The sequence below is a fragment of the Schistocerca americana genome, chromosome 2, assembly GCF_021461395.2.
Source record: "Schistocerca americana isolate TAMUIC-IGC-003095 chromosome 2, iqSchAmer2.1, whole genome shotgun sequence".
Lineage (NCBI taxonomy): Eukaryota > Metazoa > Arthropoda > Insecta > Orthoptera > Acrididae > Schistocerca > Schistocerca americana.
Genome location: NC_060120.1, coordinates 644,257,979 through 644,283,273, shown reverse-complemented (window position 1 = coordinate 644,283,273; position 25,295 = coordinate 644,257,979). Strand labels below are relative to the sequence as shown.

The following is a 25,295-nucleotide window of genomic DNA, read 5'->3' as shown; positions in this document are numbered from 1 at the left end:
CAATAACGAGGGGAGCAGGGCAACAGATATGCCTCTCTCACCGTCCCAACCACGGTACACTGCGTGACTCATTGCCGCATACATGTCGCACCCTTAAGGTCTAGTAACTTACCACATGCGTACAGTTGGTTAGATGTCACCCTTCCTAACACCCCCCTCAGTTCAGAGTCTGCTGTAGTTCAATGTGGTCTAAAAGTGGAGATACGGGTCCCTGAAGAGTACACATGAAGAATGGACCAGCTCATTGGAAGCGTTGTGTCAGTTATGTATCAGTCCTGGTGCCAGGTGTCAGTGGCTTGAAGATTCACACCTGAATATCCACACCAGCCGACCAGTTTTTACTGCCTCTTACTGCGGCACAAAATGGAACCTCAAGTACTGTAGCCAAAGATCCAGCTGGATGTATGGATGAAAGAATAGTGCAAAGTTTGACAAGTGGTAAACTCTCCTTGCTCGCAGCAGTAGTCATTTGAGAGAGTGGGGTCGACAAGGAGAGAACAAACTACCGAAATGCACTGTGTAGCTAATACAGGGCCAACTCCCGGCAACATGGTGAGTGGAACAACTGCCTGCAAAGACCATGGACCTCTACATTATGTCACGGAGGTGAGGGACAGTGCGTCTTGAATTTCAACACTGCTGTCTGTTGCCTTTGCTACAAAGTAAGGCAAAAGTGCTCTTCCAACAGTGCAACGGCTTTGCCCACAATTATGGTTAGCTGATGCACTACGGTCCTGTGCAGCACATCACCACTTCTATCACAAGCTGAAGATGTGAGGAAAATGAGGAGACTCCCGTCCTTCAATCTGCTTTACTGACAACGTCCATTGACCAATAGCGAGAACAAGTGGAGGTACCATCCAAAAAAACGTCCTAAGATGACAACTGGTTCGCATGCCGTCATATCTGTGGATTATTCCAGGACTGTAGAAGAGACTTAAGTTAATGTTAAATGGGTGTTCTGTTTTTTTTTTGTTTTTTTGTTTGTTTTTCCGCAGATTAAACCGCGATGTCCCGATATTCCATTGTGGAACGAAGGACGATAGCTGTCTTTCGGTCCCGAAATATCGTACGAGAAAAGTTCGAGGCCTGGACCGGACTGGATGCACCATCGCGCGTTATAATTGCTAGTATCTATAAGAATTTTGTAAGGACAGGATCTGTTCTAGACGACCGAAAGGGAAACAGCGGTAAAGAGAGATCTATCCGATCTGAAGAGAATATCATCCTCATTTAGAGAGGTATGGTAGCCAGCCCAGCCAAGTCCTCACGCAGACTTTCTCTAGACACTTACATTTCTCAAAAGTGAGTTGTTAGAATTTTGCACCATGATTTAGAAATGACGCCATGCCACTTGTAGACTGTGCAGCGGCTCACAGAAGCGAACAAGCAAGCATATGTGAGTGCTGCACAAATTATCTTGGAAATGCTGCATTTGGAGTCTGACTTTCTATTCGTGTTTTCTGACGAAGCAACACTCCGCGTCACCGGTTGTGTGAACAATCACAACTGTATCATTCGGACGATCGAGCACCCTCTGGATGTTAGAGGGAGCATGCGGGATTCCCTCAAGATGAACGTTTGATGTGCAGTGAGCAAAGTTAGTATGACAGGGCCCTTCCTTTTTGAAGAACAGGCGGGCAGGGGAGAGAATTACCTTGCCACGCTCAGCACGCTCATGGAGGAGAACGTGCCACTTGCCATTCTCCAGCGAGGGTACTTTCAGCAAGACAGTGCCTCTGTTAATTACAGTGATAGGGCTCGAGATTACTTGAACAACACGTTCTGTAAGCGTAGTATCGGTAAAGGTGGATCTCTCCCACGGCCAGCACGTTCACCCGACCTGACGCCATGCGATATTTGGCCATGGGGTATGGTCAAGGATCGTGTCTACTCCAGCAAACCCAGCAAATTGGACGACCTGAAGCACCGCACCACTGAGGCCAATGGGCCTTATAATCAACAATGGACACACTCTGTAAGTGCACAGAGCGGGATGGATGCCAAAGCGAAACCCTGTAACCAAATTCTTGTCTTGTAATTTCACGTGATTGAACACCCATTTAATGTTAACATCTTTCTACCACACCCTATATACAAGACAATGAAGTTATCCAGAATGAGATTTTCACTGTGCAGTGAAGTGTGCGCTGATATGAAACTTCCTGGCAGATTAAAACTGTGTGCCGGACCGAGACTCGAACTCGGGACCTTTGCCTTTCGCGGGCAAGTGCTCTACCAACTGAGCTACCCAAGCACGACTCACTCCCCGTCCTCACAGCGTGAACCGTGCTTGAGTAGCTCAGTTGGTAGAGCACTTGCCCGCGAAAGGCAAAGGTCCCGAGTTCGAGTCTCGGTCCGGCACACAGTTTTAATCTGCCAGAAAGTTTAATGAAGTTGTTGTCTACGTCAGTTTGGCCTTGTGGTAAGTAGTGCTGAGTGCGTGAGTGTCGGTGTTGTTGCAGGCACGGTGGTGCAGGGCGTGCTGGTGCTGGGGCTGGCCTACTCGGGCTGCAGCCCCGTGGTGGCCGCCGTGTGCCTGGCCGCCGCCGTGGGCGCCAGCGGGGCCGTCTCCACAGGGCCGCTCGCCTCGCTCGTCGACATCAGCCCCAACTACGCCAGTAAGTACTGCCCCTCTGTCTACACTACTCATCTCGTCCTGTTTGCCGCTGTTCCATTGTTATTTTCAACATCTCTGAGGGCTTCCTAGAGTCAACGTGTAGCCACAGCTGGTGAGTCGAGTGGACATACCAGGAGTAGCAACAGTTTCTGTTTATACACAGCATTTAGTTTAGTTTTTGTTCTCACTTGCTTCTGCGAGGAAGTGAATCGTGTCTGCGTACTGTACTGTGTTGACTAGTCTATGCTAACTTATTTTAAGTTATGCAAATTAAAGAGGGAGTGGAGAGAAAGGAAAAGAAGAGGAAGAAATTAATGGTACCAGCTACATCAGGGCTTCCTCGCCCGGTCAGCCGTGCGGTCTAACGCACGGCTTTCCGGACTGGGAACGAGCGTCTGGTCCCCGGCAGACTTGTGTCGAGGTCCGGTGAGCCGGCCAGTCTGTGGATGGTTTTTAGGCAGTTGTCCACCTGCCTCGGCAATGCAGGCTGGTTTCCCATATTCCGCCTCAGTTACACTATGTCGGCGATTGCTGCGCAAACAAGTTCTCCACGTACGCGTACACCACCATTACTCTACCGCGCAAACATGTGGTTACACTCGTCCCTGGGGGGGGGGGGGGGGGGGGGGGGGGGAGTCGAGGTTGGGTTGTTTGGGGAAGGAGACCAGACAGCGAGGTCATCGGATTAGGGAAGGACGGGGAAGGAAGTCGGCCGTGCCCTTTGAAACCATCCCGGCATTTGCCTGGAGCGATTTAGGGAAATCAAGGAAAACCTAAATCAGGATAGCCGGATGCGGGATTGAACCGTCGTCCTCCCGAATGCGAGTCCAGTGTGCTAACCACTGCGCCACCTCACTCGGTCCTTGGGAGGAGGGGGGGGGGGGGGGCTACGTCGGGAGTCTAACCACACAATAACCCTGAAAGAGTGGTTCGGTGTGGGGCGGAGGAGGGATGAAGTGGACTGCGGTAGTCGTCGTGGGGTTCTGGACCACTGCGGCTGCGGCGGGGACGGAGCCTCTCCGTCATTTCTAGGCCCCCGGTTAACATACAGTACAATATATCAGGACTTTGTGCGCAATGAGCAATGATAAATGACTTTGTGCGGAATGAGCAGCGATGAATGAATATGTGTGCCGGATGTGCCAACCACTGCGCCACCTGAACACAGGGTTTGTCGGAAATGCGCAGACTGTCTTGGCATGCTTCCCAGCCGACCCACACTTCTACCCAGCGTCACCGATTCGCAGTTCCCATCCGTATCCTCCATGCTCGCTAATTTTAGATTCCCGCTGGAGGTCGAACTCAAATGTGCATCCACACTGAAGTGTCCGGATTCATTGCCCATCACTGCGAATCAATTATACACTCCTGGAAATGGAAAAAAGAACACATTGACACCGGTGTGTCAGACCCACCATACTTGCTCCGGACACTGCGAGAGGGCTGTACAAGCAATGATCACACGCACGGCACAGCGGACACACCAGGAACCGCGGTGTTGGGCGTCGAATGGCGCTAGCTGCGCAGCATTTGTGCACCGCCGCCGTCAGTGTCAGCCAGTTTGCCGTGGCATACGGAGCTCCATCGCAGTCTTTAACACTGGTAGCATGCCGCGACAGCATGGACGTGAACCGTATGTGCAGTTGACGGACTTTGAGCGAGGGCGTATAGAGCGCATGCGGGAGGCCGGGTGGACGTACCGCCGAATTGCTCAACACGGGGGCGTGAGGTCTCCACAGTACATCGATGTTGTCGCCAGTGGTCGGCGGAAGGTGCACGTGCTCGTCGACCTGGGACCGGACCACAGCGACGCACGGATGCACGCCAAGACCGTAGGATCCTACGCAGTGCCGTAGGGGACCGCACCGCCACTTCCCAGCAAATTAGGGACACTGTTGCTCCTGGGGTATCGGCGAGGACCATTCGCAACCGTCTCCATGAAGCTGGGCTACGGTCCCGCACACCGTTAGGCCGTCTTCCGCTCACGCCCCAACATCGTGCAGCCCGCCTCCAGTGGTGTCGCGACAGGCGTGAATGGAGGGACGAATGGAGACGTGTCGTCTTCAGCGATAAGAGTCGCTTCTGCCTTGGTGCCAATGATGGTCGTATGCGTGTTTGGCGCCATGCAGGTGAGCGCCACAATCAGGACTGCATACGACCGAGGTACACAGGGCCAACACCCGGCATCATGGTGTGGGGAGCGATCTCCTACACTGGCCGTACACCACTGGTGATCGTCGAGGGGACACTGAATAGTGCACGGTACATCCAAACCGTCATCGAACCCATCGTTCTACCATTCCTAGACCGGCAAGGGAACTTGCTGTTCCAACAGGACAATGCACGTCCGCATGTATCCCGTGCCACCCAACGTGCTCTAGAAGGTGTACGTCAACTACCCGTGCCAGCAAGATCTCCGGATCTGTCCCCCATTGAGCATGTTTGGGACTGGATGAAGCGTCGTCTCACGCGGTCTGCACGTCCAGCACGAACGCTGGTCCAACTGAGGCGCCAGGTGGAAATGGCATGGCAAGCCGTTCCACAGGACTACATCCAGCATCTCTACGATCGTCTCCATGGGAGAATAGCAGCCTGCATTGCTGCGAAAGGTGGATATACACTGTACTAGTGCCGACATTGTGCATGCTCTGTTGCCTGTGCCTATGTGCCTGTGGTTCTGTCAGTGTGATCATGTGATGTATCTGACCCCAGGAATGTGTCAATAAAGTTTCCCCTTCCTGGGACAATGAATTCACGGTGTTCTTATTTCAATTTCTATGAGTGTATGAATGCATGGAACCACACAGTATCGATGGACAGTGAATCCACAACGCTCCGTGCGGATGCACATTAATGTTCGACCTACAATGCGAATCTAAAAGTGGCGACTATGGAGGACATGGACAGGGCCTTCAGACAGGTGGTGCTGGGTAGGAGTTTGTGTCAGCTGGGGAGCGGGCTGAGATAGTCCGCACATCTGCGATAAACACTGTGTCCGGTTGGCAACGTGATTAAAGTAAATGCCTAGAAGGCAGGAGACCTGCGTCCGAGTCCCAGTCAAGCACACATTTTCACTCGTCGCCGTTGATTCCACATAAAATCTCAATGCAGCTGATACCATTAATTCCTTCCCTTTACTTTCCTTTCTCCCCTTCCCCGCTTCAATGTAAATAACATTTATTACAGCTGTGAACCCCGCTCATTATTCTAAGCTGTTTCGTAAAATTCAGTGTATTTGTATTGTGTTAGCTGACTTTCATGTGTAGTAAAAACCAGAAGCATTATATCAGCACTTAAGTTCCAGATCAGTCTCATACACCGCCCTTCTAAAAAATTCCGAGGCACGTTTTATTCCCGGCGTGCTAGTGATGTTAGCGCAGTAACTAAGGCGGCAGCTTGAACTAACAACTGTAAACAACTTGTGAGCAGACATTGTTAAGTAGTCGACGTGGGGTCATAGTGTATCAACGTTGCTGTGTCACAAATCGTGATGGAGCAACATCTCTAAATCAAGTGTTCAGGACATTCTCCAGAATGTTTTGATGAAGAAAGTTTGCAAAGTTTACCCCGCACATCTTGACCCACGAACAAAAACAACGATGCGTGGATACCTACCGCAGTGCAATGAATTGTAAGATGAGCGCAATTCTTTTAGGAAAAAAATCATCACAGGAGACAAGAAATGGTGTAATCAATACGAATGTATCAAAAAACGTTGCTGTGTCACAAATCGTGATGCAGCAACATCTCTAAATCAAGTGTTCAGGACATTCTCCAGTGGAATTCTCAATGTGGAATGCGAGTTGAACAACATTGCAAAAGAAGACTTTTTTCCCAGTTCTATGCGTTGTACTCAAATAACTTAACAAAAGCAAGTCTTCTTCTCCAGACTGTGTACCATTTAAGTTCCTTTCAGAGTGTGCTGATGCAATAGCTCCATACTTAACAATCATATACAACCGCTCGCTCGACGAAAGTTCCGTACCAAAAACTGGAAAGCTGCACAGGTCACACGAATGTTTAAGAAAAGTAGTAGCAGTAATCCACTAAATTACAGGCCCACATCATTAACGTCAATATGCAGCTGGATTTCGGTGCACATATTGTGTTCGAACATTATGAATTACCTCGCAGAGAACGGTCTATTGGCAAACAGTCAACACGAATTCAGAAAACATCGTTCTTGTGAAACACAACTAGCTGTATACAAACACGAAGTGTTGAGCGCTACTGACAAGGGATTTCAAATTGATTCAGTACTTCTAGATTTTCAGAAGGCTTTTGACACTATACTACACAAGTGGCTTGTAGTGAAATTGCGTGCTTATGGAATATAGTCTAAGTTATGTGATTGGATTCGTGATTTCCTGTCAGAGAGGTTACAGTTCGTAGTAATTGACGGAACGTCATCGAGTAAAACAGAAGTGATTTCTGGCGTTTTCCAAGGTAGTGTGTTATAGGCCCTCTGCTGTTCCTTACCTATATAGACGATTTAGGAGACAATCTGAGCAGCCGCCTTAGGATTTTTGCAGATGATGCTGTCGTCTATGGTCTAGTAAAGTCATCACAGATCAAAACAAATTGAAAAACGATATAGAAAAGATATCTGTATGATGCGAAAATTGGCAATTGCCCGTAAGCAATGAAAAGTGTGAGGTCATCCACATGAGTACTAAAAGGAATCCGTTGAACTTTGGTTGCACGATAAATGAGTGAAATCTAAAGACCATAAAGCCAACTAAATATCTAAGAATTACAATTATGAACAACTTACATTGGAAAGAACACACAGAAAATTTTGTGGGTAAAGCAATCAAAAGATTGCGTTTTATTTGCAGACCACTTTGAAAATGTAACAGATATGCTAAAGAGACTGCCTACAGTACGCTTGTCCGTCTTCTTTTCGAGTGATGCTTCGCGGTCTGGGATCCCTACCGGAGAGGATTAATGGAGCACATCGAGGAAGTTCAAAAAAAGAGAAGCACGTTTTGTATTATCCAGAAATAGGGGAGAGAGTGTCACTGACATCATACAGAATTTTGCGTGGATATCATTAAAACAAAGACTTTTCCCCTTTGAGTAGGTCCAAAAAAAAAGCAGCGCATTTGCTTACAGGTTTGTTTGCTTGCTCCTACGTACGTCTCACAAAAAGAACGTGAAGGTACAATTAGAGAGATTCAAGCTCACAAGGGACCTTAACGACTGTCACGATTGGAACATGAAAGGAGAAAATGGCACTGGTACACAAAATACCCTTCGCAACCCACCTTGAGGTGGCTTGTGGTGTGTAGCAGTAGATGCGTCTCAAAAAATTCTTTCCGGTAAATGAAACTGACGTCGTCTCTTTTGGTGCATGATCATCGCCTTCACTAATGCTTTGATTGATGTTCCCTTCTAATGTGACGTGATAGTTACACGTCTCACCAACGGTAAGGAAATCTGCGCACAAAATTGGAAGCTGTCTTTCCAAAACGCGTGAATGTCTGGATTTCACGGCGAATGTTCTGACGTAACTCGTCGTTGGTGCGTGGTTTGTTACTGTACACATTATCTTTAACGTCACCCCATAGGAAAAAGGCAAGTGGTCAAGTCAGGTGACCTTGGATGCAATAATCCATTGGAAATCACTCTAACAGAGAAAAATGATTCACTTTGTCGCCAGCTTCGTCACCAAGCCTTGAATGCTGTGTCTAACCATTCGTCATTGATGGGATATATGTGTCCTTGAGCGTTGGGACCTCTGTGTCTCATATCTACCTAGTGCTAACATACAACATGAAGCTTTGGGACAATACTATGGGCCATGTTGTGGATATATAGGGTGTTCATTTTAACTAAAGACATTGAAATATTTCGAAAACTATACATCGAATAAAAAGAGGTCATAATTACAATTTGTTCGTCTCATATGGGACACGATACACGACCCCCCCCCCCCCGTGCGTGGGTGGCGAGGAGCAACTGGAAATCTTCGATGGGAATCCCGGTTTTTTATTGCAGATTACGATTCTACGGCAAAATCCAAATACGTTTTGTCTGAAGTATTTTATTCATTTCGCCTCAGATCGCGCTGTAATCGGAGGGATAGAAACTGGTACACAATCGTAAATTTACGACATGCTACTCAGTGGCTCTTGAATATCCAATGGCTCGTGGGACCCCACCTCCATGCTACGAGGGCAGGATAGGGCAGTATTTAATAAATTCTGATTGGAAACCCCTTTCGCAACGTTGCTCTCCTCCTACGTATCGAACAGGGGACTACTCGACGCGCCACTGTGGTCGTGGCTCCAGGCCAACGCTACTCTACTTTTCCAATTGGAGTAAGGGTTCAAATGTAGTCCGCCAACTTCAGTAAACTTAGTGATCCGCTTTTCAAATGACCGTATGAAGGATATATGCATATCTGCGGGAATGTCAGCACAGGCTTTTCTGATGCGGTCGACCATCTCTTCATGGTTTGCTGGCATTTGCTGGTACGCCTTATCTTTTAAACAACCCCATAGAAAGAGATCCGGCGACATCAAAGCCGGGGAACTAGCGGTCCAATTAACAGGGTCAAACACGGTCTAATACCTCCCGTGCTTCAGTTGCGTAATGCTCTGGGCAAATGTCATGCTGAACCCACATACGTTGTCGAACGTCCAGGTCTATATCCAAAAATGTTCGTTATTTGCGTCCACTCAGTGTGCCGTCGATAAAATACGGACCAGTGAGCTTGTTCCCCATGATGCCCACCAAGGACGTTGACTGTCAACTTGCCGTAACCAGTGGGGACTGTATACACACCAGTATGACATGTTATGCCGGTTAACGCTACCATGGCTTGTGAATGTCAAATGGTTCAAATGGCTCTGAGCACCATGGGACTTAACATCTGTTGTCATCAGTCCCCTAGAACTTAGAACTACTTAAACCTAACTAACCTAAGGACATCACACACATCCATGCCCGAGGCAGGATTCGAACCTGCGACCGTAGCGGTCACGCGGTTCCAGACTGCAGCGCCTAGAACCGCACGGCCACACCCGCCGGCTTGTGAATGTCGACACATCGGAAAATATTATCCCAGTACAGAACGTGGGGATCGTTTGCATTTGTTGACGTGCCCACACATAAAACCTACCCGATTATGGAAATCACCGCCATGAAGTTTTTGATGCAGTCGCACGTGATATGGATGGATGATACTTACGACGATGCAGTTCTGTGACAGTGCTACCTACGAGCATATCACAATCACGGTGTAATTGCCTGGCGCTTATCCGTGGGTTGTGGTTCAGAATGGTTCAAATGGCTCTAAGCACTATGGGACTTAACATCTGAGGTCATCAGTCCCCTAGAACTTAGAACTCCTTAAACCTAACTAACCTAAGGACATCACACACATCCATGCCCGAGGCAGGATTCGAAACTGCGACCGTAACAGTCGCGCGGTTCCAGATTGAAGCGCCTAGAACCGCTCGGCCACACTGGCCGGCTGTGGGTTGTGGGATACTGCTACTAGTACAGCTGTTTCATTAGCTACTCCTTTAACACGTTCGCTTCGTTTCCTTTTTGCCGGTCTGTGCGCTGCCATCAGACATGAAGGCACTCACAATCTAGTGAAAGAACGAACGAGAGCGAGCTTTCTCTGGAAAACGCTCCGCATACAAGGCAACACCAGCCTCAACATTTCTCCTACATTCTCCGTAAATCAGGATCATTTCAGTTTTTTCTTCTGTCGTTGCAACATTCATCGTTCACTTGCACGTCTGTTCTCCACATGATAGATAGGTGTCCAGGCAATAAACACTGTGCAGGTATTGGAATGCTTAGAGCCGCTGTGTGTTCAACATCTGCACGATGCATGAGCTCCGGTCGCAATGTTCTGCCAGATATGGTACGGCGTAGTCCGCTACACGGCCCCAGTGGCGCGTCGAGTAGTCCCCTGTTAGATACGTTGGAGGAATACAACGTTGCGAATGGGGTTTGCAATTAGAAGTTATGAAATACTGCTCTGTCGTACCCTCGCAGAATGGAGCTGGGGTCCCACGTGCCACTGGATATTCAGGGGCCACCGAGTAGCACGTCGTAAATTAAGATTGTGTACTCATTTCTATTCCTCCGACTACAGCGCCATTGTGCCGGAACGAAGTAAATGCGTATGTCCATTTTACCGTAGAATCGTCACCTGAAATAAAAAGCCGGAGTTCTGACTGAATATTTCTAAGTTGCCCCCGCCCCGCCACCCACGGATGGGGTGGGGTAGAGAATCGAGTGTGGTAGCGTTGCAGGTCCCCCTCCGAGACAAACAAATTGGAATTTAACATTTTTGACCTGATGTGTAGTATCAACATATTTCAATGTCTTCATTCAAAATTCTGTACTGAAATGTCTGTATAGAAGGCTGTGAGCGATCACATGGAACAGCATGTGTTTACAGGTGGCACATTGCGTTTGTTTCACGAAAGTCAGATCGAATCGGCTTCTTCTCCATTCCAAGAATGACTGACGTAACTTATTGTGTTTCCTTGATATATTACTAGCTAGCCGATGTGGCCGAGCGATGGCCGAGCGATGGCCGAGCGATTCCAGGCGCTTCAGTCCGGAACCGCGCTGCTACGGTCGCAGGTTCGAATCCTGCCTCGGGCATAGGTGTGTGTGATATCCTTAGGTTAGTTAGGTTTAAGTCGTTCTTAAAGTCTAGGGGACTGTTAAGTCCCATAGTGCTTAGAGCCATTTGAAACATTTGATACATTACTAGACAACTTGGTGATTTTGCTGGTTTGTACATCATTTGTATGTAGTGGGACGTATATGCACCAGAATACTTCATAGAATACAGAAAATATTTTTGTGTCGCACGTCCAAGTCATCTTCAAATGTTATGTTGAAAACTTGTGTGCTATATTTCACGTTTTCATTGACAGGAGAGTAAATATGTGTTGTTACTGACTTTTTATACTTGTTTCCATAGTTGATAATTTGATAAAATCATTCTACAATAAAAAAAATAAACTCTCAAGTTCCTAGGTTCATATGAAAGCATGTATCTAGCTACGTGCGTCGGAGATATGAGGCCCCTTTCACCAATTTTCAAAATCGATCAGCTTAAAATTTTTTTGATAGTGGCAGACAATTTTTATCATGAAAGGGTGAAATGGTTTACTTCGACCACCGAAAGGTTCCTAAAGCAGTCGCTCACATGTCTTAAAGGAACCACTTAACCAGTGGCGATTCATAAGAAACACGCACTCTTCCACATCGTCAGAATCAAACAACACTGGAAGAAGCAAGTCGCACAGAAAAAAAAAAAAAGGTTCAAATGGCTCTGAGCACTATGGGACTTAACATCTGTGGTCATCAGTCCCCTAGAACTTAGAACTACTTAAACCTAACTAACCTAAGGACATCACACACATCCATGCCCGAGGCAGGATTCGAACCTGCGACCGTAGCAGTCGCGCGGTTCCGGACTGAGCGCCTAGAACCGCTAGACCACCGCGGCCGGCAAGTCGCACAGAAAATCACGGACAGTATACCACGCTACACTGAAACACGAGACCCACACACGGTTAGTGGAACTTCACTGTTGTCATACTTCATAGACGTTGCCACATAGACGAGTTACGTGAGAACAGCCGCCGTGAAATCAGAGGCTCTGGCAGCAGCATTCTTGAACATGCAGCGCCTTGTTTAACTGTGTATACAGATGGGGGGAGGTCACTTCCAGCACCTATTGTAATGTACCTTCATTTCTTAACGATGAAGGTTTCTCATTTACAAATGTTCTGAGGTGTGGGGCTGATCTGTTATTCTGTTATTCTGCACAACAGATTAATCTGAGATGTACCCTTTACCCTGTGGCTCCTGCAAGATGCAATTTCCACCCCCACACTACTACAGAAGTCAGACAGACGCTCCTAACGTTCTAAAGAGAAATGCCTGAAAAACTTTCCGCAATAAATATCTTCTGGAGACGTCCACTGTAAGGAAATGACACAAAAATTCACAAAATTTCTTACGTAACCAGTGGGATACTTGGGTACTGGGGTAGTGCTAGTTAGTGTAAAAAAGACATGAAACTAACGAAAGTTATTATTTATTTTGCAAAAATTCTGAGAAATCACAATGGCACTTTTATTTATGAATTGAACAAGTTATATCCTGATTCTTTTCGGAATGTGAAGTTACCTCTCAAGGATAGGATTCGCTAATGAAATTTCTATACAAAGCTTAAAATGGTTGTTGACTTGGCAGAATGGCTGAGAGGCGCGCCTACTCAACTTGAATAATTATCCCTTAGAATGTTGCTAGGTACGGTCAAGGCTGTCACATGTGAAATGCATGAAGTGTACTATTGTGGAGGAAATATGGGGCTTGCAATAGCTGTAGCGCACAATACTGTAAGCTGCGATGACTGCTGTCTGCGCCGCTCGCTGCTGACAAATAAAGACAACTCTCATTCTATCTGGATTGACCTTCGCCAATCAAACTCTGCCTATGCCTTGATGAAGTCAAGGATTCCTATTCGCCACTAGTCTAACTATTGGAGTGGTACATCGGTCAGATAACCATTCCACTGCGATGCCACTCAAAATTCGCTCGCAGGCGTTTAACTATAACTCTGTCCATTCACACCGCACAAGAAGTGTGTCGGCCAAAACAGTGAACAACGCTTAATTGCAAGGACTCAATATAGAGTAGCACTTCGATTTGCTCTCGACAGAGGTGCTCTCCCAGTGAAGTACTGAGGAGAGACTTGTTCCTCGCTCCAAGAGCGACAACGGAATGGTGCCTCTCCACGCCAGACGTGAAGGGGAATATCTTTTGGTCTCTTCCATTATTCCTTCAGCTCAAGGTGTCAGAAATATCGTCTGCCAATCAGCATTGCTCTTCTAAAACGGGAGAATGACGTTTCGTTTAAGGTGACCAATCTGGAAACCTGTAGCATTGACGTTTGGCGTTTGCTGTCTCCCTGTGAAAATCTCTGAAACTGCATGCCATGTGTAAAGAATGCGTAGGCTGGCCGTTCCCACACAATGTAGTGGAATTCGCTTTTAAGTCGAACACGGGGTTGTTCCCCCCTTTCACTCGGGCCAACGCTGTCCGCTACACGGGCGGTCACTGGCCGACATAGGCTGGGTCGTCCTCTGAAGGGACCTGCATCCCGTTGTGTGGTTTCTCTCCCGAACTAAAAGCTTCTGTGACCGTCGTGTCTGGAATGTATGTGTGTATGCCAACCTCGAGTATTTCAACCACGGTGTGCTTACTTGTTAATTGCATATCGTTTACATGAATTCCTACAACATTGACTTTATCTTATCGAGTTTGGGTTCGATGAAGCGTCTTGACGTGCAGAATATGATTGTGAGGGCGGAATATGTAAGCAATGAGGGTCAGGAGACCACGACGTCTTACAATGTGGTTTATATCCTCTTTTATCAACCGAGCGAGGTGGCGCAGTGGTTAGCACACTGGACTCGCATTCGGGAGGACGACGGTTCAATCCCGTCTCCGGCCATCCTGATTTAGGTTTTCCGTGATTTCCCTAAATCGCTTCAGGCAAATGCCGGGATGGCTCCTTTGAAAGGGCACGGCCGATTTCCTTCCTCATCCTTCCCTTACCCGAGCTTGCGCTCCGTCTCTAATGACCTCGTTGTCGACGGGACGTTAAACACTAATCTCCCCCTCCTCCTCTTTTATCAAGATTTGTACAAAACTTTTCTTGGAGCCCCTCACGAGTGGGGCGCAACATCAGGAATAAAAATTCTGTAATATCAACGTTACTGCTGTGCCAGAGCGAGAAATTTTCTCTTGTCCCTTGTAATAGTAGACCGCAGTCGTATCGTCCTTCTGGACATTATAACATCATGCCTTTTCATGATACATTACACCTTTCTTGTGGCATCGCACACTACAAGTTGTTGAACATTTCTACAACTACATCTACCCCCGACACACCACTGTAAAGTGGATGGCAGTAGTTCTGTACCAGTTATTAAGATTTTCTCCTGATCCATAAACATATGGATCGTAGGAAAAATGATTTTCTAATGCCTCTGTGCGTGCTATAATTAATCTAATCTAGTCCTTGCAAACCATGTGGGAGCGATATTTGGGGGGGGGGGGGGGTCGTGGAGATGTAGTATTTTCATAGACCCATCATTTACAGCCGGTTCTTGAAACTTTGTAAGTAGCCTTCTCGGAATGTTGTTCGTCTGTTCAAAATGGTTCAAATGGCTCTGAGCACTATGGGACTCAACTGCTGTGGTCATTAGTCCCCTAGAACTTAGAACTAGTTAAACCTAACTAACCTAAGGACATCACAAACAACCATGCCCGAGGCAGGATTCGAACCTGCGACGTAGCGGTCTTGCGGTTCCAGACTGTAGCGCCTTTAACCGCATGGCCACTCGGCCGGCTGTTCGTCTGTCTTCACAGAGTTTGTCAGTTCTATGTCTTCAACATCTCTGTGACATTCTCCCACTAATCAAACAAACCTGTGATCATTCGTGCTGCCCTTTTCTGTATACATTGTATTTATGGAACTAAACAACACTGTGACACATTCTAATGCTCTTCTCTGAACCTTTTCCCTCTCTTTCTCTGTATTTTATGGCAGAGACAGATGATGTAAAAGTTAATTTCATCCTTAAGTTCAGCACACCAGCTCTTAAACGTGTACAATGTGAAATACTTACAAATGCTGGATATGTTGTGTACGTCTTTGTACACAACGGCAGGGAGAGGTGATCTACATAGTAGAGCGGCAGTTGTCATAGGAAATCTGGACAGGAGCAGAAATGATTAGCGAACAAGTTAACACAGTAAACAGAAAATATACTTAACTTTGTTTCTCCAAGCGAATGACAACTCATTACAAATAATGCAACAAGAAGTAGAGTCCAGCTCTCAGTGTCAACAAGGTTGAGGCTTCCTGTACTAAAGCACGAAAGAGAGTGTCCCAGCCGGGGGGGGGGGGGGGGGGTGGCTGTCTGGCTAACGCAGGTCGTCCTATATTGTGGCAGCAAGGGGCGCTCCCAGTCCAGAGCCACTGAAGGCGTGGCTCAGTGGACGTGCGCCATTGGTACCGCCGGATTCCGGAAGCGCGACTGCTAGTGGCATCTGACAGAAACTTGTAATTCCATTGGCAACTGTGACGCCCGTGGGCAAAACACAACCTCATCTCTAACAACAACAAAAACTGCAGAAAATGGCGGACACTGCTTATGACGGTCTCCAGCGCGCGTTTCTTCACGTTGTAGAATGTGAAGAATAGACTGAAGTACCAACCAGAAAAAATTGGGTGTTCCTAAGTACACTAGCCTCTACGTATAACACTCTCCCCTACATATTAATGCTACCTTTTACGGTAGATAATAAGTTTTACGAGTATGCTGATAGATCGAACTCTCTTGGTGTAACTACTACCAACTATCTGCATATTTTGTGGTTTCTACGGATGGAAGTTACTGGGTAGGAGATCGGGGAGGTAAGTACCGGGGCCAGCTCCGTACCGATTTGCACTGCACCCAGCGTTTTACACCTTTTCAGTCCGCTGAAGAAGCACTTAAACCTTTTGTATATGAATAACCTTTCTTGATGTGACCTGCAAGTGGTTTGGTTTCGTGTTACAGGCATCCTCATGGGAATCACCAACATGCTGACCGTGCTGCCTGGTTTCATATCGCCCATCATCGTGGGTCTGCTCACTTACCAGAACGTAAGCACCATTTGTTTACAGTCACGTGTTTTGCAGAATGGTACTTTCTCATTTTTTAATCCATATGTGCTTATGCCATTTTGTCCTGTGTGAGAAATGTTATGCCAGAATGCACAGCTTCTCATGAAAATTTCTTAATTGTCAGAAACACGCCCGCACAAAAATTCAAAGGTTGGTCCGAATACCACGGTACTTTATTACGAACTGTCTTGTTTTAAACAGGAGGTCCTTGCCTCCCTCCTATTTGACGCATGGCTCACTTAGTCGCTAACATACGTATAGTTTTAACGTGGAATCTGTTTAAGGATGCCACGCCAAGTGGTTTAATAGCCATATTAAAAAAACTGCTACGTATCAAAGAGAGCTACATGACAGATTCAACAAAAGTCAAAACTTAGCGGACAACCGAAAGCTGAACGAAACGAAAATGAGCACAACGAGAGCAATGAGAGAAGCGTTCAGTGACTTTGAAAGTAGAATTTTGTCACCCGACCTGACTAAAAACCCTAAGAGATTTGTTACTTACGTAAAATCAGTAAGCGGTTCGAAATACTCTATTGAGTAACTCATTTTCAGTAACCATACTGGCACCGAAACGGAAGATAACAGAGATAAGGCCAAAATACTAAATTCGGTCTCCCAAAATGTTTTCACAGCAGAAGATACGGTCCTTCCCTCCCATCATCGTACGAACGTCGAACGGCAGAATTTGAGGTAACCGATCGCGAAATGGGAAAATAACTACAATCACTTAGTAGTGGAAAGGCATCAGGACCAGATGAGATACCTATTAGACTCTACAAAGATTAAGTGAAAAAACTTGCCCCTCTTCTAGCAGCAGTTTATCGGCGATCGCTGGAGCAACGAAAGGTATTTAGTGACAGGAAAAAAGCGCAGGTCATTTCCGTTTTCAAGAAGGATCGTAGCACGGACGCACGTAATTATAGGCCTATACCGTTAACATGTTTGTTGGAAAATTATGGAACATGTTTTACGCTCAAGAATTATGATTTTTTTGAAGGACGAAAATGTCCTCTATAAAAACCAAAATGTGTTTCCCAAACAGGGAGCGAAACTCTGCTCGCTCTGTTACTCCATGAGATTTATAGTGATGTAGACATCGATGCTCAAGTTGATGCTGTGTTCCTTGTCTTCAGGAAGGCATTTGACTCTGTTCCGCACTGCCCTTTAGTGAAAAAAAAAACGGACTTAACGAGTATTGGACGAGATTTGTGACTCGATTCAAGACTTCCTTGCACATAGAATTCAACACGTAGCTCTTAACAGAACAAAATTGACAAGTGGCAAGGTAATTTCGGGAGTACCCCAAGGAAGTGTTGTAGGACCTTTAATGTTTACAATGCATGTAACTGTTTTAGTAAAGAGCGTTGAAAACTCTAAGACTGTTCACAGATGATGCGGCTGTTTACAAGAAAGTTGCAAAGCCAGAAGTCAGAATGCAGAATGTCCTTCAGAGGACTGATGAATGGTGCAAGCTCTGGTAGCTGGCCCTGAACGTAAATAAATGTAACATATTGCGCATACATAGGAAAAGAATTCCACTATTGTACAATTACGCTATTGAGGACAAGTTGCTGGAAACAATATCTGCTGTAGAATATCCACGAGTAACTACCCTGAGCGACCTCAAGTGGAATGACCGCATAAAACTAATAACAGGAAAAGCAAGTGCCAGCCTGAGATTCATAAGAAGATTCTTAAGGAAATGTGGCTTACCGGGTGTTTGTTCGACCGATACTTGAGAACTGTTCATTACCATGTAGGACTGATAGAAGAGACAGAATATCCAACGAAGAACGGCGCGTTTCGCCACGGAATCGTTTGGTCGGCGTGAAAGCGTTACGAACTCCAGTGGCAGACGCTACAAGAGAGGCGTTGTGCATCACGAAGAGGTACACTGCTGAAATTTCGAGTGAGCTCTCTCCGGGAAGAGTCGGACAACACATTACTTCCTCCCACGTTCGTCTCGTGAAACGACCACGACTAGAAAACTGAAGAAATTTGAGCTAATGTAAGAGGCTTACCAACAATTATTTTTCCCACGCGCCATTCGCGTGGGGAACAAGGAAGGCGGGATTTGGCTAGTGGTACAACAAGTAGCTTTCATCACATACCGTTGGGGGTTTACGGAGTGCGATGTAAATATACATATAGTTGTCAGTGAATAATACTAGACTTACTGGGAATGGAAACCTTGTTTTTTATTTTGCTGGCTGACATCTGAACTCGACTTAGAACGAAAATGCTCTGAAAACAGCCTGCATAGAGTAAAAACAAAATTCATTTTCCCATTTTCTAGAATATTAGCTATGGGTAGCTTTGAGGGATGAAGTAATGAAGGCAGCAGAGGATCAAGTAGGTAAAAAGACAAGGGCTATTAGAAATCCTTGGATAACAGAAGAGATACTGAATTTAATTGATGAAAGGAGAAAATATAAAAATTCAGTGAATGAAGTAGGCAAAAATTAATACAAAGTCTCAAAAATGAGATCGACAGGTAATGCAAAATGGCTAAGAAGGGATGGCCAGAGGACAAATGTAAGGATGTAGAGGCTTATCTCACGAAGGGTAAGATAGATACAGCCTACAGGAAAATTAAAGAGACCTTTGGAGAAAAGAGGACCACTTGTATGAATATCAAGAGCTCAGATGGGAACCCAGTTCTAAGCAAAGAAGGGAAAGCAGAAAGGTGGAAGGAGTATATAGAGGGTCTATACAAGGGCGATGTACTTGAGGGCGCCGGCCGCGGTGGTCTCGCGGTTAAGGCGCTCAGTCCGGAACCGCGCGACTGCTACGGTCGCAGGTTCGAATCCTGCCTCGGACATGGATGTGTGTGATGTCCTTAGGTTAGTTAGGTTTAAGTAGTTCTAACTTCTAGGGGACTGATGACCACAGAAGATAAGTCCCATAGTGCTCAGAGCCATTTGAACCATTTTTTTACTTGAGGGCTATGTTATAGAAATGGAAGAGGATGTAGATGAAGATGAAGATGAAATGGGAGATGTGATACTGCGTGAAGAGTTTGACAGAGCACTGAAAGACCTAAGTCGAAACAAGGCCCCGGGAGTAAACAACATTCCATTAGATCTACTGACAGCCTTAGGAGAGCCAGTCCTGACAAAACTCTACCATCTGGTGATCAAAATGTATGAGACAGGCGAAATACCCTCAGACTTCAAGAAGAATATAATAATTCCAATCCCAAAGAAAGCAGGCGTTGACAGATGTGAAAATCACCGAACTATCAGTTTAATAAGTCACGGCTGCAAAATACTAACGCGAATTCTTTACAGACGAATGGAAAAACTGATAGAAGCCCACCTCGGGGAAGATCAGTTTGGATTCCGTAGAAATGTTGGAACACGTGAGGCAATACTGACCATACGACGTATCTTAGAAGAAACATTAAGGAAAGGCAAACCTACATTTCTAGCATTTGTAGGTTTAGAGAAAGCTTTTGACAAAGTTGATTGGAATACTCTCTTTCAAATTCTGAAGGTGGCAGGGATAAAATACAGGGAGCGAAAGGCTGTTTACAATTTGTACAGAAACCTGATGGCAGTTATAAGAGTCGAGGGGTATGAAAGGGAATCAGTGGTTGGGAAGGGAGTGAGACAGAGTTGTAGCCTATCCCCGATGCTATTCAATCTGTATATTGAGCAAGCAATAAAGGAAACAAAAAAAAAAGTTCGGAGTAGGTGTTAAGAGCCATGGAGAAGAAATAAAAACTTTAAGGTTCGCCGATGACATTGCAATTCTGTCAGAGACAGCAAAGGACTTGGAAGAGCAGTTGAACGGAAAGGACAGTGTCTTGAAAGGAGGATATAAGATGAACATCAACAAAAGCAAAACGAGGATAATGGAATGTAGTCGAATTAAATCGGGGAATTAGATTGGGAAAGGAGACACTTAAAGTAGTAAGGGAGTTTTGCTATTTGGGGAGCAAAATAACTGATGATGGTCGAAGTAGAGAGGATATAAAATGTAGACTGGCAATGGCAAGGTTCAAAAATGGTTCAAATGGCTCTGAGCACTATGGGACTAAACATCTGCGGTCATCAGTCCCCTAGAACTTAGAACTATTTGAACGTAACTAACCTAAGGACATCACACACATCCATGCCCGAGGCAGGATTCGAACCTGCGACCGTAGCGGTCACGCGGCTCCAGACTGAAGCGCCTAGAACCGCACGGCCACACCGGCCGGCCAATGGCAATGAAATCGTTTCTGAAGAAGAGAAATTTGTTAACATGGAGTATAGATTTAAGTGTCAGGAAGTCGTTTCTGAAAGTATTTGTATGGAGTGTAGCCATGTATGGAAGTGAAACATGGACGATAAATAGTTTGGACAAGAAGAGAATAGAAGCTTTCGACATGTGGTGCTACAGAAGAATGCTGAAGATTAGATGGATAGGTCACATAACTAACTAATGAAGAGGTACTGAATAGAATTGGGGAGAAGAGGAGTTTGTGGGACAACTTGACCAGAAGTAGGGATCGGTTGGTAGAACATGTTCTCAGGCATCAAGGGATCACCAATTTAGTATTGGTGGTCAGCGTGGAGGGTAAAAATCGTAGAGGGAGACCAAGAGATGAATACACTGAGCAGATTCAGAAGAATGTAGGCTGCAGTACGTACAGGGAGATGAAGAAGCTTGCACACTTCCTGACACTTAGCATGGAGAGCTGCATCAAACCAGTCTCAGGACTGAAGACCACAACAACAACAACTAGCTATAGTTACTGTTGGACGCCTTTCTTATTTTCTTTCTTTCCACTTGTTGTTCAACAGACCACATTTTCTTTGTAAATTTGAGACTTTATTGATTGCAACAAGACTGTGGAAAAGAGTATGATTGTGCACAGTTTGTCAAAATGTTCCTAAGCATGGGATAAATAGTGGAGTTTTCTGCGTGCATTGCGTAACGAGTTAGTGCTACATCTACATCTACGTACATACTGCGCAAGCGACCGTACAGTGCGTAGCGGAGGGTACCTTATAACACTACTAGTCATTTCCTTTCCTGTTCCATTCGCAACTCGTTATAATAGAACCAGAATTTACTGTGGACCTAATGAAGCATTACCTTATAGTTTTTTAATTTTGTCTCAAGGACGGTTTTGTAGTAGCGCTTGACGCAACCGTCACTGATATTTTGTACCTTTCACGAAATTCATCCTTTTCTTTAGAATAATTTTCTATTTAAGATTTTTTGTGTAGGGTGTTTCAAAAACCGGGGGGGGGGGGTTAAGATATGCCCGGAAATACTTCATTTTATAAGTGGGCTTGTAACACGCCCGGGAGTGCTAATGGGGGTGGGGACCCTGAAACTGGTTGTCGTTCCTTGACCGTGCGCCCTGTCCACACCACGTACCTGGTAATCCCACGGCGGTCGTACTGTTCTGCTCCACACTGCTGCTGGCTTGCCTGAAATTATCTACCGAAATATGCAAGCGGGTTAGGGAAGCCACTCAACGTCAAAACACAACACTGTTCTACGTCTGGTATGAACAACTATATTCCGAGACGATAAAAGAAAGTCACAGGTTGCACTGGTGGTGGTGGTTTTGGGGAAGGAGACCAGACAGCGAGGTCATCGGTCTCATCGGTTTACGGAAGGACGGGGAAGGAAGTCGGCCGTGCGCTTTGAGAGGCACCATCCCGGCATTTGCCTGGAGCGATTTAGGGAAATCACGGAAAACCTAAATCAGGATGGCCGGACGCGGGATTGAACCGTCGTCCTCCCGAATGCAAGTCCAGTGTCTAACCACTGCGCCACCTCGCTCGGTACAGGTTGCACTGTTTACATTCTAATTCATAAGTGTTTATCCCAATTAATGGATGACTACCAGGCCACAATATCACCCAGACGAGAGTATTCGTAACCGACACGACGCGGGTGATTCTTGATGATGCGGAAGCCGAATTATCGTACGAAAGTTTTTACGCTCGTCACGCATACACAGATTTCTTTTGGTACCAGTCCTCCTTGACACTAGTAATGATATAACACTGATTATAGAATTAATTTTTCAGTTTTCACTTCTCACTTGTACGAGCGTGCGCGTAACCATCGCGGCGCGGCTGGTTGTTGATAATGCGGAAACGCGATGACCGAACGCACGTTCTCACGCTCGCTACAAATCACTGGCACTTGATTGCACTCTTTTGTGGCAACTAATTTCTACTGATTCACATCAGTTCATTCCGGAAGACCGAACACGGCGCGGATGACTGATACTGTACGGTACGACACGCAACGAGAGGATACACATATACTTTATCAGCAGCACTTCTCATTTTTAAATTAATTCTTGATGCATTTTCCTCTGAATCATTTGCATATTTTATCACTTTACTGTAATAGCACTTGTAGCAACACTTCAACTTCCATACTAACAATGCCTCTCACATGCAGAGCTACCCACAACACAACATAACAGTTCCGTGTCCCGCGCTCGACTCTACACACGCGACTGCCCGCAAAGATTCTCCGCAACAAAGCCAGCGATATGACAGTACTCTTACAGGCTGGTATAGAAGGAACATTTTATGTCGTTTTATCGATGAAAATCAAACTGCTAATGAATTCTTCCAAATCAACAGAGAGTGCACGAATGTAACATAATAATCATGTTGTTTATACATTATGAGATCCTAATGCCCTATAGTCACATGGTGCGGGATGCGCTGGGCAATGACTAGCACGGTAAATAAATTTGTATGAGAGAAACGAATCCATGGCCTATACGTTCACCCGCGTCACTTGACTTGCATTGTTAAAAGAATTAATAAATGCAAATAGCATTGCACACGCGTATGTACTTTAGTAACGTGTCATGGAACTTGCAAAAGCTGCATGAATATGGTCAGGATTGCACGGGTTAGTGGGTCGATCGCCTGATTCTACACCTACAGTCCTACACGTATCAGAAAATTACTGAATGAACACGAATTTATATTTATAAAAAGACTTGTGGTCACCTATTGAGCTGAAGCTACATCGAGATGCAGTAGTACGTGGATCTGGAAATGATCTGAAATAGTGCAGTTGCCTACTACCACTCGGTCTAGTGAAAAGTGATTCGAGAAAACACTAATTTAGCCACATGGTCCTTTACCCAGCGGCTACAGCAACTGTGCTTTTTTTATGTCTTATGTGTTGCTCAGTGTGTAAGCACATCCTGTTAAAACATCAAAAAGATTTGTGTCCTTGTATTCTGTCCACAGCAAACACCGGACGCGTGGCGCATCGTGTTCCTAATCACGGCAGCCATGCTGGTTGTGCCGGGCATAGTGTACACCTTCTGCGCCTCCTCAGAGCTGCAGCCATGGAACACGCCCACATCCGCCGATCCCCACCAGATGGAAGCGATGCCCGAGAAGGTGCCCCTTAAGTCTGACGTCGATGAGGACGGCAGCCCGACGACCAAGCTGTACTTCCAGGACGATGGCAACCTGCTTACCAAACAAGACTTCCAGAAAGACGGCAACCTTCTGACCAAAAAGGACTTGCATGAAGATGGTAGCGTGCCGACAGAAACAGACACTAGCACGCTGCCCAAATCAGACGTCCAGGAAGACGGCAGCGTGTTGACCAAACTCGACGGCAAGCAAACAAACCAAGATGCAAACGAGTCCAGAGACACGATAACTAAACCACAAAAAGAGACGATTGCAAGCTTTCCAATCGTACCAGATGTTGGAAGGGACGAAGGAGTGCCAAACAAACCAGATGTTAAGAAAGATGAAGATGTGCCTACCAAAACAGATGTGGAGGAGGTCGATGTACCAGCGAAACCAAATGTTGAGGAGGATACAATTATGTCAATCGACCAAGAACCCGAGATAGAGGGAAGTGAGCCAACGAAAGCTGATATCAAGGAAGACGGCAGCGTACCGACCAAGTCAGACATCCAAGGGAATGGCAGTGAGACCCAGCGGAAGACAGAAATCGAAATGGAAGACGCCAGGAAGCCCGATGAAAATGTCAAGGCTGACCAGCATAGTGCAAAGGCAGCCGCACAATCAGACTCATGAAGGTGTTAACGACTCATTGTTGAATGAAGGGACATTCTGCCATTCTTTCAACGATTCTACAACCCTAACAGTGTACTCCAATCGTTTTCTCGGTCACTGGTTGCGACGCACTCCACACGTCGCTTACAACGAGCTGTGATAAATGTCGACTATCTGTGAAACCGCAGTGTAACTAGAGACCTGTAAATATTGTGTTGTCATCCTAGTTCCTGTATTAGATTAGTATGTTTTGTCGTTCAAGTATAATTAATAAATATTTTTCCTAGAGTGTCTATTAATATACGTATATATTTTATCTCAAAGTCTCTTGGCGAGAAACAGTGGATAATTTAAAATATCTTGCAGCGTCCAGATAGTGCAAGATTCTCGATTTGACGCGATTCGGTGGCATGCTTGTCGATATCGCTGTTTTCTTAGTGGAACAGCTTTTTATAAGCCCACACCAGTCTGGATGAATTTCGTCGCAAATCGTCCCACTGTAGAGAAACTGGAGGTGATTTCTGAGGCAGCATTTTACGGCCCACCACACTGGCGACGCCATCCTCCACCCAAGGAGGTGGACATGCAGCTGGTGGTATGCTACGCAAAAGGAATTAAGAAAGTATTGAGTACCTGAAACAGAAAGCCAGTTCACACCGGGCAGCATCTTTGTAATGGTCACCGCTGATTTTTATCATAATTTAAATGAGTGCTCCACTTCAGCAACAATCTAAACCAATAATATATAGTATCAAAAAGCCCAGAAAACTATAAAACTTGCCTTTTGCATAACAGTTGCAATCGTCACTTGCAGGCTGCACTGCATGCGTATATATATATATATACGCATGTGTGTGTGTGTGTGTGTGTGTGTGTGTGTGTGTGTGTGTGCGTGTGCTTAAACTCATCATGATGGACGATTCTC

The 25,295-nt window shown here is 45.9% G+C and overlaps 1 protein-coding gene across 1 annotated transcript in view; it reads left to right on the top strand.

Moving 5' to 3' along the window:
* LOC124595759 overlaps positions 1-24,617 on the top strand; it is a 101,806-nt gene extending 77,189 nt beyond the window's left edge. Inside the window, exons 8-10 of the mRNA XM_047134637.1 lie at positions 2,466-2,621; positions 16,243-16,328; positions 23,582-24,617. Coding sequence (XP_046990593.1) covers positions 2,466-2,621; positions 16,243-16,328; positions 23,582-24,391 — 1,052 coding nt within the window. The 3' untranslated portion in view covers positions 24,392-24,617. The remainder of the gene's footprint in view (positions 1-2,465; positions 2,622-16,242; positions 16,329-23,581) is intronic.
* The last annotated feature ends 678 nt before the right edge of the window (positions 24,618-25,295 follow it).